At 34.8% G+C, this 20,276-nt stretch overlaps 1 protein-coding gene across 2 annotated transcripts in view; it reads right to left on the bottom strand.

Moving 5' to 3' along the window:
- Positions 1-413: 413 nt before the first annotated feature.
- LOC145108340 (cysteine-rich receptor-like protein kinase 15) overlaps positions 414-20,276 on the bottom strand; it is a 46,112-nt gene continuing 26,249 nt past the window's right edge. Inside the window, exons 2-7 of one of the 2 annotated variants that reach the window (XM_079045356.1) lie at positions 2,418-2,555; positions 2,075-2,199; positions 1,773-1,983; positions 1,256-1,493; positions 985-1,135; positions 414-828 (exon numbers count right to left, since the gene is read on the bottom strand). In XM_079045356.1, coding sequence (XP_078901482.1) covers positions 529-828; positions 985-1,135; positions 1,256-1,493; positions 1,773-1,983; positions 2,075-2,199; positions 2,418-2,555 — 1,163 coding nt within the window. In that variant the 3' untranslated portion in view covers positions 414-528. The remainder of the gene's footprint in view (positions 829-984; positions 1,136-1,255; positions 1,494-1,772; positions 1,984-2,074; positions 2,200-2,417; positions 2,556-20,276) is intronic. The other variant, XM_079045357.1, reaches the window with a different exon arrangement.

A 20,276-nucleotide genomic window follows, 5' to 3' on the forward strand; every position in this document is an offset into this window, starting at 1 on the left:
TTGATAATAGATTGATACTCAATTGCTCGTTCGCCAACAAGACGTGAGAAAGGGTTGTCGAATGGTGTAATTTGAAGCTAGAATTACAATCTAGTTTGTAATATTTTTTGTCCATGACTTTAACCCTTTCAGACCAAAAGAAATCCAAGCTTTTAGGTGCAAAACTTCTATGTTGTCTGTTAACAACTAGGAAAGAGATGCTGTTGCTCAGAAAAGGCTCAGATGGGTACCTAAAGTAGTCGATAACATTCCGTCTCTTTCACTTTTATCGATAAAAATTGATTCGAGGTTCCGTAGCTTTATATGGGTTGAAACACGATTGATTAATGTTTTCTCCACCCTTAGTCTGAATAAATTTGTACTTCGTTCCTTTAGCATTTTCATAGTTATAATATAATTTCGGATCAAAAAGACAATAAAACATATCGTGACTAGCTAAACATTGCTTCAAATTCTCATCAACTTGTTTATAGCTGTAACATGTCAAATAGCATATGTAACACTTTTAAAACATGAAACATTCAAAACCTATCTAGGAGCTATCTCAGATATGGAGACAATATTTTCGGAAAAAATCAGGAGTGGCACTTGTGGATGAATGGTATTACGTATGAAAAATGCAGGCTCTGAGGGTATTGCAAGCGCGAGAGAGAAGCTATTAAGCATATGAACAACCTCAGCCATGGTTGGCCTGTCACAAGAATTTTCTTGAACGCATAATAAAGCAATATGGATAATTCTAGTGATGTCGCACAATGAATCGGATCCAGTCGTCAATGTGAGATCTATAATGTTTGACACAGTCCCATTTTGCCAACTTTTCCATGCCTAAAAGAGATTAACAATTTTTTTCTTAACATAGTCACACTAGCTAAATTTAGAAAGCTCAATTTTAGGGAATGTTTCCATGCATACACATAATACGATTTTGTTTCTGTACGTATATGTATTCTTTTAGAGTTTATTGAATCATTGGGTACTTACATAGCTAAGAAGGTGTTCCATGCTCTCTCCATTACGAATGTATTGGTTCTTTTGACCTGTTACCATTTCTAACACCAAAACTCCGAAGCTAAATACATCTGATTTTATTGAGAATTGGCCATGCATGGCATATTCTGGTGCCATGTAACCACTATTTGATGCATCATAGAATGACAAAAGGTCAGTAGTTACACTAAAATGACATGTTAATAAGAAAAGTATAGTTAGTGATCTTTCCATCATAAGAGTTTTCCAAAGGAAGTATACTTACTAGGTTCCAACTATTCGATGTGTGTCGCCTTGAGTTTCCTCAGGGTTAAACAATCTGGCCATGCCAAAATCTGCAATTTTAGGATTCATTTCAACATCTAACAAAATATTACTGGTTTTCAAATCGCGATGAATAATCCTTAGACGGGAGTCTTCATGAAGGTATAAAAGTCCCTTGGCGATGCCTTTGATGATCTTGTATCGCTTTTCCCAATCAAGTATTGTATGCTTAGTTGGATCTACAAACAACAACAAGTATATAAGTCTACACAAAAGCAATATTCACTACAAAAATAAAACATCATTTGCTACTCCCCGTGTGTAATTGGTAAACATTGTTCACTCCTTTCAAACAAAAACTTTTTTGGTTACAAGTGTTGCTGAATTTAATTCTTGACAGGTCGTATGAGAAGTATTTTGTTAACAACATACCAGTAATTTGTGGAATATCTAGTTTTTAAGTCTTTTGAGGGATGCAACAAGTTGGGTCGAGAAAGAGGTCGCCCTTCAGAACTTACCAAATATAAACTGATCAAGACTTGCATTCTGTAGGAACTCATAAATGAGAAGTCGCTCACTTCCTTCTAAGCTGAAACCAAGCAGCCTAACCAAATTACGATGCTGAAGCTTGGCGACAAGCAAAACCTCATTCTTGAATTCTATGTCACCTTGCCCAGAATCCCTTGCTAGCCGCTTAACTGCAATTTCTTGTCCATCCCCAAGTTTACCCTAAATATCATATAATAGTATATATCTACGTTAAAAAAATATCAAAATTCTCAACTTTTGGCACCTAACTACCAAGATCACTTGTTATTACCTTGTAAACCGCTCCAAATCCACCTTTCCCAAGTTTATTGTCTTCCGAGAACTCATTTGTTGCTGCTTTCAGAGTACTAAAGTTGTATTGCAAACATTCAGAAGTGCCAATATCCATGGTTTTAGCTAGTACAGCAGGAGGGAGAGAGTTACAGGTTGTTTTAACTATGAAGTTGTATTGCAATTAATCACTAGCGTTGTACTAGCTAGCTAATACTATAACTACATTACTACAATTCAAGCACAAGGTCGAGACAATATATAGTAATATGTTGCTTAATTATAACATAAGCTATGGATCTTTAAGTTCAACATGACTTTTAAGTTTCAAACATCGTGCTTACTTTCTATATTTTCTGTAGGAGGCTTTTGCCGTGTCTTCTTCCTCATGAAGATATAACTGGAAGTAATTACTATGACCACACATATTGTGACAATAATAATTATTATTCTCACAGTTTTTGTTTTGTTTGTATTTTTACCTGCAAAAAAATGAAAAATTCCTTCTAGAATTTAATATTTTGTAGATAAACGAAAATATATATAACCCAAGGGCATTTCTAACACGACTTCAAATCCAATATTTTACATCAAAATGATGTAAAGTGTAAACCATCCTCAAACCCACTTCATTTTTGCACAATTTTAATTTCTTTAATTTTCAATTTATGAAATTCTAGTTTATTTTAATTTATGAAATTCTAGTTTATTTTAATTTAATAGTTATAATTTAAATATAACAACAAATATTTTTAATATCAATTTATATATTAAATGAATGAAATTAAATAATCATAATAATAAAGTATGATATTTTCTGTATCAACTTCGACGTATGAATATATATTTTCAATTTATGTGTCGTATTTCTATTAATGCATTTGTAATATTTATTGAAAAGTATATTATAAATGTATTATTTGTTTATAAATTATTTCTTTAATAAAGTGATAATTAATTCGAATTAACTATATACGAATAGTTTATTTAATTATAACTTTTTATAACAAAATTTATGATTATCATAATAAAAAAATATGCAATACATATCTGTTAGAAGCTAATTACAAAAATGAGAATATATATATATATATATATATATATATATATATATATATATATATATATATATATATATAGGTTCAGGTTAATTTGAAACCATGCTAATTTTGTGAGACCGTGAGACCAAATCTAAAAATAATTTTAAAATGCAAAATAAAAGGAAAAATTCAAAAATTCTTTTTTTAATTATTATTTTCGGAACTTTAATTACCTAAAAAAAATTACCATTTTTTTTTGAAAAATACATGAAATATTCTAATAGAATATTACACTGTAAATATTCTAATGTGATTTTTAGAATGTTAGAATATTCTATTAGATTTGTCAGATATGTAGAATATTCTACTAGAATATGTAAAAAAAGATATTTTATTTTATTTTATTTTTATTTTTTTGGTATTTTTTTAAAAAAATTTTTGGAAAATATAAATTCCGAAAATAATATTTGAAATTTTTTTTTTCGAAAATTTTCAATTATTTTGCATTTTAAAAATGTTTTTTTATCTACCAAATGAGTGGCTAGGATTACGTCTTACGGTCTCACAAAATTAGGTTGTCTCACATGAACTTAACTATATATATATATATATATATATATATATATATATATATATATATATATATATATATATATTATGTGTTTATGGGTTCATATGAATGACATTTTATGTGTGAATCTATATCAACATCCACTGCCATTGAATTTTCAAAATCAAGAGTTATGATTGAGATACCATAATTATAGTTATCTAGAGCATCACAAATTAATTTCTTTAAAAACGATTTTAAAAGGGTAAATCATATATTTTATTATAGTATAAAAAAGAAAGATAACTAGATCATGAGTTCAAGTCTCTTAGAAGACATAGGTGGTATTTAGGAGTAGGTTTAGATAGTTTGTTGTTTCAAAAAAAAACCTAGATCTAAGGAACTCATTCAAATCCATTAATAAAAATAAAACTTTTTCCGGATCTTAAGAAAAACAATGAAGAATTTACAAAATTCTAACATTTTAGAGTAAATGTGTAGTTGAATGCCATTTTGATAGTAATGGCATTTTGGTCATTTTATGATATTTAAAACTTATGGAATGTTTTGATTATGTTTTCTGCCATTATCTTCCATTATGAAGCTATTAGAATGTATTATTATGGGTTAAGATGGAATTGAATTGGTAAGTGCAAGTATTGAATGAAATGAGATTGAAAAGGAATGAAGTTGAGCTAGAGTTCTAGTGCCACCGCGCGGTAAGCTAATAGCCGCGACGCGAAATGCGAGGCGGTGATTTTGTTCATTTCTCCATCGTAAATCGTAGACAATGTACTTTGGTCCACGGCGTGGGGGTATGGGTGCCATGATGCGAGAATAAAGTACGTTGCTATGAAGATTGGTTGCCATAGCGTGGAAAATAAGGAAACCACGACTTCATTTAGGTTTCCGTAGCGCGGTAAGGCCTTGTCCGCGACGCGGCTTCGAGCAGATTAAATTCGAGACTTAGGGTTCATTTGGTCATAATCGATCCCTTTTCTTGGAGAGCAAAGTGTCCGACAATTTCAAGCTTCAAGAAGGATCAGTGGCAATTTAGCTTGCTAGAGGCAATGTAAGACCACCTTAAACCCTTGTAGTGGTTCGTTTCTCCATTTATACTTTTGAAGGTGTTAACGGTGAAATCCGATTTTAAGGTTTTTATGCTAGATTCTTCCAAGTAATTTTACAAATAACGTTTGATTAAGTGTCTAGAAGCTTAATCCATGACTTGTATGAAGTTATAATGGTTGAAATCATGATTTGATTCTAGGGTTTTGAAACCCTAGAAAGGGAATGAAGAAGATGATGATTGTGTAGTTTAATTAAGTTAAGATAAGTGTTTATGAGCTTGATTGATATGGTTTGAAAAACATTTGAGAAAAGAATGGCCAAGTCAGGGTTTTGTCCAAAATATGAATTTTTGGCTAGAAACCACAAGTGATGTCTTAAGGGATTAAGACACATGTGCATGGTTTAATGTATGTATATGGACTAGGTAGTAGCAAGAAGGGATTTGAAGTCTGTTAAGGGAATATTTGGAAGAGTTGGAAGTAAGTTGCTATTCTTCAACCCAATGTGACTTTATACTTCTCTTTTAGAGTATGTTTATGTGATGAAGCACATGTGTAAACATGTGAATGTATGGATGTAATTAGCGATTACATCATTGTTATATGTGAATGTGTAACGCCTGTAAGTTAGGGCTAGATGATTTAGATATTACATACATGTTTTATGGGCAAATATTATGGACTTATAATATTTGTATAAAAGTGTATCATAAAATTTAACAAATTACGTAAAATAGACATTTTTGATGAAATTTTATTTAGGACAAATAGTCTTGATAAAAGTTATTGTAGTAGTGATGACGATTTCATGAGTATAAAGAATGCCTAAATCTATAAAGAAGTTATGATTTTTGTAAGTTTTGCGTTCATCACGACACAACTATATGTGCCATAAAAAGTGAACTAGAGATAGATTTCTTATTAGCCTAAGTCTTCTAAATGAAAGTCGTAGTAATCAAAATTACGAAAGTGTGCATATAATGAACGTCTAAATCCGACTTCGTATGAGGAAGTTATGTTTTTTCGAAGTTTTGAATACAACAGTGTATGACACAGAAATCGAAATTAAGATCGATGATTGTTAGCCAAAACAATGTAAACGAGAGTTGAAGATCTCATAAATACAAACTCATTGATATAGAGAACGTCAAGAATGAAGTTTGTATGACGAAGTTACTAATTTTGTAAAAATTCTAATAGTCTAAATTAGTCTAAATATGAATTTAAAATAAAGTGAGAGTTAGCTGTTGAGACCTAAAGGAAATTTTTAGTACTCGTCGATACGAATGTGTGGATATAATGAATGTCGAAAATGAAGCTCGTATACAAAAGTTGTGATTTTTAGAAGATTGTGAAAAATACTCGGAAAATAATGATGTGGCACCACCGGAAGGTGCCACATGGCAAGGCGGCGAACGAGTCACCTGAACGACACGATGACATAGCACCACGAATCAACGACATGTGGCACCACCAAAAGCTGACACGTGGCAAGGATGAAGGCAACATCGACAAAGTGACATGGCCGAATAAGCACCTGATACGTGGCACCATATGAGAGGATCTACGTAATAGAGACGTGGCACGTCTTCCCTAATCCCCTATATATAGTGGCAGATTTTGCTCATGTCCTACATCCTTTCCTCTCGAATCTCTCTCAAACTTTCCCATAATCTCGAGGTCCAACTTTGAGAGTTCCTAGTGTGAGTAGCGAAGCTCTGGAGCATCAGAGAGCCTGAGAAAAAGGAGTGTTTGTTGTAGAGATTCTGTCTGCGACCTTCTGACTTTTTGCTAGAAGTTTCTGTAAGTAAAGTTGCACTTACTATGCTTTAAGTGCAACTTATATTTATATTCGTAGTCGTTATTATAAATTTATAAATATGATTTATCAGTGATTCTAGTCATAATACTGATTAATCTACTTATGAGAATGATGTCTAAGCTAGATTTAGTGAGGTGTTTAAAGTGGATTTTCCGAACTGTATACTCTGTATACCAAACAGATCCTACCTTCGATATGATCTTACATGATTATTCCTTATGAGCTAGGTCTCGATGTATTCATTGGGATTGTTGAGGAATTTAAGGAGTAGTTATAAAACTCGTATGAATACGAAAGAATACTAGGACATAATAATACTCGTATTTAGGATGTTAGAAAGGGATAAGCTGAAGTAATAGCCAAGGAGCTAGCTTTCCCGAGGATCTTCCACCTCCACCATGATGTTTGAAAGGGATAAGCTAAAGTAATAGCCAAGTAATATATGTTGAAAGTTTATATGTGAATTATATGTTTATTGTTTGGAATATGTGATTAGATGTATATTTGATGACATGCGTTGTGCGAACCAGATATGGTTCTATATGTGTTAAGATGTATACATGATATTATTACATGATAATAATAATAGAAGTATTATTACTGAAAGGATGAATGTATGTTAGAGACCTAATACTATGTGATGAATATATAAACTAACTTAGGATAATGTGGTCTAAACAAAGTTGGTATTACATGTCGGTTATAGATAATGTAGACTAGTCTAGTTTCTAAACTGAGACGTATAAAGGATGGTTAGATCCAATGACTTGGATAATAATACAGTTGTATACTATAGCATGGTATAAACAAGAAAACGGTTTGGATGATGACTACAAGCATTATAGTCTTGCCTAGTGATGGAGTGAGACCTATAAAGGATGTTTAATTTAAGTTAAGTTGAAAGGATGTTAGATATACCTTGTATTGTAAAGATAGTACATAAGTAGGAACTATACGATGATTATGGGTATTACAATCTCATTTAGTTGTGCCATAATACTTAAAAGGGATGCTTAGTTCAATTAAGTTTGGATATTGGGTAGCATATTATCAAGTGTGTGTGTGTGAGAGATGGGAAGGAAGATTAGAACTCTGTTAGATGACAGTGGTGATTTGGTGGGGTGCGTATTACGTACATGAATACTATATTAGTATTCTGCCTTTATTATAGACATCGGAAATGGTATGTTTATATCAGGCAACCGATAGTCACCTGGATGACCAGTCATCCGCCGAAGTAAGATGACGACCGCTCGCTATGACATATAGTCTTGTGGAGTATAGGTGGGTAATCATTCCAGTAGATGATTAATGAAATGTGTTTCATTTGATGTACTCCATTTACCCTCATCGTTGCCTTTATTGACTAATGTCTGCTGCCAAGGACCGCCTGAAGCAGTATAGTCAACTAGATATTGAAAGTGATCCTTCAGGATATATCTTATAAGATCATTGCATTAGGATCATTATATAAGGATCAAAGGGATGGGTAGTTCAGGGAAAATGTCTTATAGATGTTAATGATGTGTTGTTGGATGACAATAGGTTTTGCAGGTTATTGATGTATATAACATTGTGGGATTAAAAACCCTATGTAACTCACCAGGTTTCCCAACCCGACCCACTCAATTTATGTGCATCACAGGTGGCGGTTTTAAGACTGCTGAAGACTTGAGTAGGATGTTGATTGATCGAAGAGAAGACCTGCAATAGAATTCAAGACCGCTAGGTCTTTATGTTGTAACATATGTTGTGTATCGATTATAACATCCATATAATTTTGATATTTTGAAATAATCATTTGTATTCAAAATGTTATAATATACTGGGATTTTCTGAAATAAAGATGATATTGATTTTAAAGCATAAAGATTTTTTTCCAGTTATAGAAAATAAGGGACGTCACAGTTGGTATCAATGCATTAGTTTAAGCGAACTAGGAATTGTAAGGATTTCTAGACTTAAACATAGATGATAAGTGATGATGGTGAGATGTGTGTCTAGAATATTCTAGGTTGTATACTTAAATAGACACAAACACTAGGATACTTTAAGGTATAGGCCTTAATAACTATTATGTGCTAATAAGATTTATTTTATAACATGCTTTAGGTAGAATACCTTACGTGCTATGGTATGCACTAAAATACTTTAGGAGATATGCCTTATATGATAATTTGTGCTTGGTGATATGAATTATAGCATGTCTTAGGTTGCTTACCTATAAAACTATTATTTAAAGAGATTTTAAGGTCTATCGCTGACCTTGAGTCGAAGAAAGGAAATTTTATGTGTATAGATTCTATACATATACTTATTGTACTAGAACTGACGTATAACTTTTCGGGGATATAAAAAGGCTTACAATAGTTGACATTGATAACTTCGTAAATAATGCCTATCAAGTGATATCGTAAATAATACCTATGGAGTGGTATCGTACCCTTAGGTTATGTTTGGTGAAATAATAGTATGTATATAGGAGTATTGTACATCTGAAGTACATTTTAATTTGATGGGATGATAAAACTTTGGTGTAATCCATGAAGTCATCCCACCGAATGGCGATTCCTCCGCCGACCAGACTGAAGCAATGATTACTTACGAATTTAGAGGCACAAAAGAAGGTAATAAATACTTCAACAGTATCAAAGCTGAAGTTATGGAAGATGTTGTGCAAAATTAAGAGGAATTCGATAAGGATGAAAGGAAGGAGGCCAACAGAGTTTTTAGACTCAATAAGGTTGAGATTTTGTCTACTTACATGAAGTAGTATGCAGTCCAAGTAGTGTGTTAAGAGTTGATCTGTACCCTATACAAGATGCTCTAACTTGGTATTTAATGATACTAAGTGACGATTGACTTCTGTCACATCCTTACAAGAACTCCTTAATATGTTAAGTCGACTTTAACGTATAAGACTGGGATGGTGAAATTAATCATTTTTTGGTGAAATGCTGAGTAACTTACATGTTTAACATGTTTAGTAAGTTAGAGTACTTTGCTACATGTGTTCATTTGGGTACATAGATATTTGCTCATTTGCTTTGTGAATTGTCTTCTATGGTGACTTAGGGATTGCGAGGCAATTCTTGGACTGGGTATGCATATGTGTGAAAGGTAGTATAGGCATGCACTACCGGAATCACATGATACATACTTAGATCATGAAGAGTCACAAGGTTACTAAGGCACTAGTAGTTGATTTTGCTTCATCCGTTTCCATCATTTACCTGTGTTTTGGTGATGATGAGGAAAATGATTTTTGTTCATACCCTAGTGGTATTGAAGGATCGGTCTGATTAATATAAATATATGTAGTGAGTTACTTGGTTGATAGAACCATGTTCGCTGTAGTGACCGACTTTAGTCAAGAGATTGGAGAAGAAGATGATCGAGGTGATCAACAGAAGAATTGCAATCATTGTTAGGATTGAGTAGCCAGTAGCTAGAGATGCTACCTACGATGATGTAATTATACCACATTAAAACACGAAGGAAGGTTTCTTCTGTGTTAGTGTTTGACTCATAAATACAATAGTCTAGTTCGTAGCACTATGCAATAAATGGTCATTAGAGTGTGACCATTCGGTCAGTTACTGTAGCTAAATTAAAGACTTTATCTTAGGTTCAGCCTATGGCCTAAATTGAGAAGGAGCAGGAGTATCCAATGAAGATCGAGTTTGTAAGTTGAAGGTTAGGACTGGAGGTCTAACAGAGGACGAAGAGCATGTGTAGGTTCAAGCATCACCATCAGCTAAGAAGTCAAAGAGTTTGACACTCATTTAGCAAGTCATAAGAGTTGCAGTTGTGGTATAGAGGATGAGAGGATGCATAAGGATGTTTTTTATGCGTCTGTGTTCAGATATTTTAAATGTGGTCAAGATGATCAAGTAGAGCGCGAGAAGGTTGATCATTCCAGAAAAGAGGATGAGAAAATATAGAGTTCAACAACCGTCGTTGCTAGTATTACATTAGTAAGACCCTCTTATACTGTTTTGTATACGTGTACATTGGTATATGACTTTGTGCTTGTCATAATCTTGATCAGACCGTGACTATGATATACGAGAAGATCACTCATTGCGGGCACATGCACGATATGATGTTGGAGATGAATAAAGTCATTAATATGAATAATAGGAAATTTCTTATAAGAAGAAAGAGAAGTACCAATCATAGAGACAGAGCCATCATGAGCTTTGATTGATTGTAAATAGCAAAAAGTGAGGGTTCGAACCCAAGTGGGGGAGAACCAACCCATAAGGCAAGAGTACGAAAGGCAACCCGACTTCAGATTCAATGTCAATATCCAAAAGGGTTGCAGCACCCACAGCTAAAAGAGAGTTATTAGCTTTGATTGCTGTTATGAAGATAGTAGAATGGATGTATTGGTTGGAAAAATGAGAAAAACTACATCAAATGTCGTGAGGGAACTTGAAACCTTTACATATGCCTATAAGTAAAAAGGACGATATTATCTTAGATCTTATCATCAAGTGTCCCAAGATGTTGTAAAACCAAGATGTGTTCAAGCTAGTTGTCCAAATCTACCTTTTTGGTGTAACATTCATATTGGAGGTAAATTACATTTCCAACCATTATATGTGAGAATTGTTGCAAATTGGCCCATAGTGGAATTTTTGTAATTTTTGGATAAGGGGTGAGTACCCTGGGCATACATTAAGTACGCACGATGTACGTGGCAAGGTCCAAAACCCTAATTTTTAGAGTTGGGAACCTATTTAAACATTCTTAAATCCCAAGTTCCTTTCCCCTCATCAGCCTCCATCCCTCATTTCTTCCATAGCAAACCCTAATCCCTTAAGTGTTCTTTTTGAGCTTGAAAGTATGTGTTTTAGTGTCCTTGAAGCAAAGAGAAGATTAAAGAACTACCTTGGAAGATGGAGGCCACTTAGATCCAGAAACACCTCACCTCTAAGGTTCATTTTGAGGCATAAAGCTTTGAACTTGATGATTATATATCAAGATCTTGGTAGTTTGGAAGTTTATGTTTATTAGCTCCATAGTCTTGGTACATTGGGTATGAGCTACCCTAGATCAAATGAGTTGTCCTTTTAGACATGTTAGAGTGTTTTGAATGATAAAAATGTGATTTTGGGTCTTCCTTTCCCTCCATACAAATGTTGAAATGTCTTAATGGGATAATAAGTTAGGGTTTTAGCCTTTGGGCACTTTTTAGCCATGCAATACCCTAAAGTTGGAGACTTTATGGTTAAGGACGTTAGTTGAAGACTAGATCTGGAATATGGGAAAAAGAGCTTAATGATTAAGCTCTTAATAAGAATGAAAAGGGGCCAGACGCGTATGATGGGCATACCAAATGGTACGTTGAGCGTACGCAATCAACATCCCATAATTGGTCAAAGCATAAGTACGCCCCACGTACAGGCTGAGCACGCCCAACATACTCAACTGAGTTGACCGAGTTGACTTTTTGACTTTGACCAAGTTTGACCTAAGGGTATTTTGGGTATTTTAATTATAAGTTATGTTTGGTCATGTTTCAATGAATAGGTGACCAGTTGAACTGATACTCAGAGTTGTGTTCTGTTCAATGATCTTTTCAGACTGAAAGATGAGTTTTCCCCATTGTACTTGAGGGTTGAAGGCACCAAGGCTAACTCATTGGGTTTGATACCCAGGTATATTGATTGATGATTATGCTTAGTATGTGGTAGATCTGGATGATTACCTGATGATTTCTGATACGCGTTAGATTGGTAGATCTGTATGATTATTTGTATTGTTAGATATGTGTTAGACTGGTAGATATGTAGGACTACCTGTATTTTCTACCTATTGATTGTTATGATATATATTGATGTGTATGGTCGGTTGGGTTGAGGCGGTCCTACTTTGTGCTGAAGGCCAAGATACCCACGGCGGTTTGGATAGACTGAAGGTATGCGAGGCGGTCCAGTCATGCCGAAGGCCCGGAGAGCGGTACATATAGGTTGTAGGCCTGTCGCGACGGTCTAGTCATGCTGAAGGCTCTGAGGGGGTTCCAGATAGTCTGTAGGCCCAGTGTGGCAGTCCAGTCAGGATGAAGGCTGATGTATGCATGTTGGTATCTGTATGGTTGTGTGTGGTACTTTGGGGGAACTCACTAAGCTGTGGCTTAAAGTTTAAGTTTATGTTTCAGGTACTTCGGATGACCGGGGAAAGACGTAGACATGATCATACACATCCTTCGATGATAGGTTTGGGGAGATTTTATGATATATTGATCTTGAGAATATTTGTATTTGATATAATTTTGGTTGAAAACAATGGTGTCTTTAAAGTTAAAAATGAAAAATTTTATCTTGATTTTTGGAATGTTACATTTGGGCATAAAGTTGATGAATAATTGGTCTTTAGCGAATGTTTTCGTAAGACTCATTATTATTAATCAGTAAAGGTTTTGATTATTCTCTGATTTCTTGATAATGTTAATGTTAGCAATGATGTGGAAACAGTTGTAGCCAACAAAGTGGAAGCCCGAAGGGGACACAAAACCATTAAGTTCATAAAACTTTGTCCTTTAACGCTTAGTGATAAAGGGGATGATTGTGTGAAGAAATTCAGTGAAAAGGAGTTGTTTAGTTATAGTAAAATTTTAAACAACATAGTTGATGATTTGATGATGAAACTAAGTCGACAGGCTGATAAGCCATCATAGAGGAATCTAGAATATTATGATGAGAATAGAGGGAGTGACTATTGTGGGAGCACAATATAGAGACTATCTTTACATGGGATGGAGAAGCGACTTACGAGATCATTATCTAGAGCTATTTTGCTATTGTATGATTTCGAGATGTAATCATCCTAAGGAGGAGGTAATTGTAATGCACGTAAGTTAGGGCTAGCCGATTTAGATAATATTTATATATTGCATACATATTTTATGGACAAATATTATGAACTTATAAAATGTGTGTTCGGTGTCGAGATTCTGCCCATGACCTTCTGACTTTTTACTATAAATTTCTGTAAGTTGAGCTACGCTTTAACTGTAACTTATATTTATACTCATAGTCGTTATTATCAATTTGTAAATAAGATTTATCAGTGATTCCAGTCGTAATACTGGTTGATCTACTTACGGGAATGATGTCTAAGCTAGATTTAGTGAGGTGTTTAAAGTAGATTTCCAAAAAGTATACTCTGTGTATGATATTGCCATATTTTTACATATTTTTAGGCAATATTTAAATACATTTTTATACATATTTTGGTTGTTTACATAGATAAATGGTACTTATAAGATTAAATTACATTTTACAGCCAAAAGGACTGATCTTGAAGAACAAGGACCAAAAATGACAAGGATTGGAACTTTGGAGGTTTGGAGGATTAAAGAAATAAAAATCCACGAAAAAAAGTCTAGAATCACGTCGTGGAGTTTACTTACACGATGTAGCATGGGCGATTCCAGAAGATAAATACGCGGGAATTCAAAATCCTTGCCCGATACGTATACATCCAAAATCACGACGTGAATTGTTAGCTCATGACGTGGAGTACGAAAATCATGAAAAGTATATATCCTTGGTGATCACGATTTTTAAGGCTTGGCTGGAGAAAATAGAGATTCCAGAAGTAGTTTTTCAGAGAAATAGAAGGCAAAAACCTGGTAATAAGACCATGGAAAAAGAAGAATATCATACTTTAATTTTTAGTTTGGTACAATACTATGCTTTTAATAATGAAGTTTACTTGTTTGATTGTTAATATAAGTTGCTAAATCTAGATGCTTCTGTTAGCTAGATGAAGCTGGAACTCATGGACTAGTTAATTGAGTATGGATTTTTTTATTTGGTTAATTGCTTGTGTTTGATTGTTTTTACCTAGCATGTTAGAATTTAATACTTAGATTGCTTTAACTCATGTTCTGTGTAGTTTAGTGAATATTGAATTGCATGAACTTGACACCTAGTAATTTAGTGACCATTGAATTGCTAGAGCTAGGATCCAACCAATCTTAGTTAAGTGATTAAAGTATTAGTTTTGGCTGTGTTAGAGAACATATATTGTGACCATAATATTGTGTTTGTTAATTCAATCTTACATAGCTCCAATCTATTTAATAATTAATTTTGTGTTAAATTATGTATGACTATGCATATTTCTACATGAATTAATTCAACATTAGTAAATTTGGACTTAAATTGCTAATAATATATTAATTGGTAACCAACGAGAACTGTTCATAATTAATAGCTAACTATTGAGGGAAACTGGATTCAAACTAACATAAGTGTTTTTAATAGTTGATTGAATAAGTTGTTGATAATTTAGGTTTGTTTAAACTTGCAAAATTAGATAAAAACCATTTTACTTTTGCTTAGAATTTTAGGTTAATTTAATAGTAAGTAGATTAAATAATTAATTTCGTTCCCTGAGATCGATACCCGACTTTTGTTCTATACTATTTGCGAAAGGGTACACTGCCCTGGGTCGAATAGCTAGTAGAATAGTAGGTAAAATTAGGTGTAGCTATTACGCAACATCAGTATACCAAACATATCCTACCTCCGATATGATATTGTTTGGTTATTCCTTATCAACTAGATCTCGTTGTATTCATTGGGATCGTTGAGGAATCTAAGGAGTAGTTATAAAACCCATATGAATACGAACGAATACTGAGACATAGTAATATTTGTATGTATGATGTTGGAAAGGGATAAGCTGAAGTAATAACTAAGGAGCTAGCTTTCACGAGGCTCTTCTACCTCCATCGGGGGAGTGCATAGTTACTTTCATGAACATGATTTTAATACAAGTATTTATTACAAGTATTAAATATCTGTCGAAAGTTTATATGTGAATTATATGCTTATTGTCTGGAATATGTGCTTAGATGTATATTTGATGACATGCATTGTGCGAACCAAATATGGTTCTATATGTGTTAAGATATATATAGATATATATGTGATATTATTACATGATAATAATAATAGAAGTATTATTACTTAAAGGATGAATGTATATTAGATACCTAATACTCTATGATGAATATAGACACTAAGTTAGGATAGTGTGGTCTAAACAGAGTTGGTATTGTATGTCGATTACAGAGACTGTAGTCTAGTGTAGTTTCTAAAAATGAGACATATAAAGGATGGTTAGATACAATTAAGTTGGATAATAATACAATTGTATATTGTAGCATGGTAATAACAGGAAGACGATTTGGATGATGACTACAAGCATTATAGCCTTGCCTAGTGATGGGGTGAGTCTTATAAATGATGTTTAGTTTGAGTTAAGTATAGTCAACTAGCTCTTTACAGTGATCCCTCAGGATAGATCTTATAAGATCACTGCATTAGGATCAATATATGAGGATCAATGGGATGGGTAGTTCAGAGAAATGTCTTATAGATGTTTATGATGTGTTGTTGGATGACAGTTGGTTTTGCAAGTTATTGATGAATATAACATTGTGGGATTGAAAACCCTATGTAACTCACCAGATTTCCTAACCCGACCCACTAAATTTATGTGCATAACTGGTAGCAGTGTTAAGACTGCTAAAGACTTGAGTAGGATGCCAATTGATTGAAGAGAATACTTGCAATAACATTCAAGACCGTTAGATCTTTACGCTGTAACATATGTTGTGTCTCGATTATGACATCCATATAATTTTGATATTTTGAATTTTGTATTCAAAATGTTTTAATATACTGGGATTTTCCATAAATAAATATGATATTGATTTTAAAGCATAAAGAATTTTCTTTTCGGTTCTGGAAAATATTGGATTAAGAGATCCCTAGGAAGAGTATGGTAGATTCTGCTTGGAAACAACGATGATGATGATGATGATGATGATCGGTTGTTTATCACCCGATATATGTATATATGCTTGGTCGCTTATGTAACAAGCCAAGATTATCTTATATATTTTTATGTTGTTTATGATTATGTATAACTCACCAGACTTATAGTCTGACATATATTGTTGCCATGTGTTTAATAAGTTCTGGTAGCAAGCATTAGAGTGAAGGCATAGAAGCATTCAAGGACAATGGACTAGACTTTTTTTTCCGCAGTTATGCTTATTTGCTTAGTATGGTTATGATATGATTTTGGTAACACCCATAATGTTTTGTTGGGAATACTTTTAAAAGCTTTTGAAACTCTAGTTTTTGGTGTCAAGGATGTAAACTCTGATATTATTCTCAATATTGTAAGTATTAAATGTTTATGAAAAAGTACGGGTTGTTACAAAAATTGACATTGGGGAGGTCTGGTTTTTTGAAATGTGCATTAGCAAAATTAGGCCATTGAGAGTTCCACAAGGAGGGTAGGTTTGATTTTACGATATGTATCAGGGAGAAAGAGATTTTAAGGGTGATTGATAAGCATGGATATGTTTGTCTTCCCGCAAACGATATAAGTGAGAGAGAATGGAAGAGATTTGGCAGACATGGGGTAGGTTTTCATGGTCTCTAAGAGTAGGGGTGGAATTGGTATGGTACCGACTTTTTTTTCTTCAAACCGCGTACCATACCAACTATAATTGGTACCAGTTTAACTGCCAGTACCGTACCAGTTTAACTACCAGTTGGCAGAAGAATTTAACTACCAGCACCGTACCAACTATAATTGGTACCAGTTTATTTGGCTACCAAAAATTTTGGTCGGTACATATTGGTATTGGTATATACCAAAAACTTTAACTAATTTTTATATTTGAAGAACAGGCTTCACATTATAATCATCACCTAGTGGTTAGAAATTTTTCCAAAATTGAAACAAAATAATCAAAAAAATTGTCATCGATGTTTAGTACTGTTTATAAACATATAAAATAAAATAACTATCATGTACGATGCAAAGTACATGTATTCAACCATCACAATTGGTATACAGTAACTAGACGGTGTGTCACCCCCTTGATTGTAAACATTATCTATAAAGAAATAACAAAAAAAGATATACTAGTCTAAGAAGTGGTCGGTTAATTATTTTTAGTTTTCTTGTTTTGAGTAATGTATATGTAATTGAGTAATGTATACGTAATGCCAATTGCAGGCTTGCTACAATTAATTGAAACATAAAAATGTGATAATTAATATATTTTTTTCATATTTATTAATTGATATATATATATATATATATATATATATATATATATATATATATATATATATATATATATATATATATATATATATATATATATGTAACACCCCGAATTCAGAAGAATTAGAAAGGAAAGGAAAGAACCTCAAAATCAGAAGGAGACTCGTCGAGTAGGTGGGATGACTCGACGAGTAGGTGCGTGACTTGGGGTCGCGGGTTAAGTGACCTACTCGACGAGTCGGGGGTCCGACTCGGCGAGTTGGTCTGGGTTTGGGAAACCCTAAATCCGGGACTTGGTGCCCTATTTAAGCATCCTATTCTTAACCCCTTGGTTTCATTTGCAGCCTCCACTGTTCAAAACCTAACCCACGAAACCATAGTGCCTTCCTTGAGCTTGTGAGCCATATATGAGTGTTTGTGGGTGCTCTTGAAGCCTAGAAGAAGAAGAAGAAGGAGTTAGAAGGTTCCAGGAGGAGTTGTAGATCTGGGAATCTCGTCCCATTCTCATCATTTTCTGGTAATCAAGTCTCTAACTTGATCATTAGTTCATTAGATCTATTCCTCTCCCCTTTTATGAAGATTTTGGTCCAAGAATGGTTGTTTTTGGGATTTGGACGTCCCCAAGCAAGATCCTTTCAGATATGGAAGTATTTAGGGTGGTTAAGGCATAAGGTGCAAGCTTTATGCCATTAGAACTTCCCATGCAAGGTTTAAGAGGTTGTTTTGGCCTTTTGAGCAAAAAGGGCCATGCATGGACGTAAAGGCAGAGCCTGTGTGTGTTATTTCGATCCTGGAAGGTTAGATCTGGATCCTAGACGCTTTGTGTTCGACTGAAATCTTTTGAATAGAATTGGACTTAGGAGGACTCGACAAGTTGCTTTTTGGACTCGGCGAGTCATGCCGTTTTCTTGCCCAAAACTCTTCTGATAGCGGGTGTGTGTTGAGTTGGTGGGGGACTCAGCTAGTTGGGTGCATTATGGACTTGAAGATCATCGTACTCGACGACTTCTAAGCAATATCCCTAACGTATGAAGATGGAATCGACGAGTTCAAAGGCGAACTCGACGAGTAGGATCAAAGTCCAGAGTTACGTATGGATTGTGGGACTCGACGAGTTGGTGGGTCAACTCGGCGAGTTGAGTCAACTCGGAGCGTTTACTTTGACCATTGGCTTCGACTAAGTTTGACCTGGTTTGACTTTTGGAGGTATTGTGGTCTAAGTGTTATTTTGGGTATTGATAGTTCGGGGAGCCAAAGGATCAGCAGTTCAGGAGTTGCCAGTTAGCAGTCAGAAGTGTTCAGCTAGTTCTCAACAGTGCGAGGTGAGTTTCCCTTTGTGTGAATGGGTCTAAGGCCACACTGCCGGCCCATGTAGTTTATGAGTAGGAAGACCCGGGGGTTAGCCCTAGGCACTGTATGTGTATGATATTCCGGATCAAGATCCGATGTCGGGCGGGTACCCGAGGAAGGTTTATGTGTATGATATTTCGGACCAAGGTCCGATGCTGGGCGGGAGCCCAAGGAATGGTTGTATGTTAGATTATACTTGTTGTTTGTGTGATACTTGTATGTGCCGGGTAGGGAGGTGAGTGTGGGCGAGGTCCCATATCTCACCACTAGCAGAGTATGGACGGGGTTCCGTATCTTATTAGTAGCAGAGCAGGGGAGAGGCCCGAGATAGGAGAGAGGTGAGTATGGGCGGGGGCCCGTATCTCACTAACAGCAAGAGATTGGACGGGGTTCCATGACTCACCAGTAGGAGGACAGGGGCGGGGCCCAAGATAGATGAGGCCTTAGAACAGGAATACAATAGAGTATGCTTAGTTGATGTGTTATGTGATATCTTATATGTTTGTGTATGCTTAGCGGGCGGGGCCCAGAGACAGGCGGGGCCTAAGAGAAACAGATTTGTATACCGAACGGGGCTCGATGCCAGGCGGGGCCTGATGCCGGAGCGAGTCCGATGCCGGGCTGGCCCCGATGTAGCAGGTAGGGGACCAGTATGTGGCTATGTGTATGGTATGTGGTAGGTTGCGGAACTCACTAAGCTTCGTGCTTACGGTTTTCAGTTTTGGTTTCAGGTACTTTCGGTAGCGGAGGGAAGAGCTCGGGTTGATCGCATGGCACACACCATTGGTTTTAGCCTCGGATGTTTACTCTGATAATTCGATATGAAACTCTGTTAATAATGTTTTGGAACAAAGTGACTTATGTTTTGATGGAATTATTTGATAACTTATGGTTTATTTAATTGAATTAAAAATGAAATTTTTGGTCATGATTTTTGGGATGTTACAAGTTGGTATCAGAGCCTTGGTTTGAAGGATTCGGATACACTCTCGGGTGTGTCTGAACTCAAACTGAGGACTTGGTATGAGAATTTTTAAAAGAAAATCATTTTTATAAAAAGAACTTAAGAAAAGAGGAAAAGAACTTTGAAAAGAGAAAAAGGGTGTGGTGCATGCAATCAACCGAGCTCAAGTAAGTACCCCAAACTACCCATACAAGTTATGCTATGTTATGATATGCTTATGAGATTTGCATGCTAGATTAGGACTAAGGATCTAGGATGATGCCTTATGTGCCTGTTATATGTGTATGAGCTTTATGAA

The sequence above is a fragment of the Lactuca virosa genome, chromosome 4 (assembly GCF_052849685.1).
Source record: "Lactuca virosa cultivar CGN04683 chromosome 4, Lactuca_virosa_CGN04683_v6, whole genome shotgun sequence".
Classification (NCBI taxonomy): domain Eukaryota; kingdom Viridiplantae; phylum Streptophyta; class Magnoliopsida; order Asterales; family Asteraceae; genus Lactuca; species Lactuca virosa.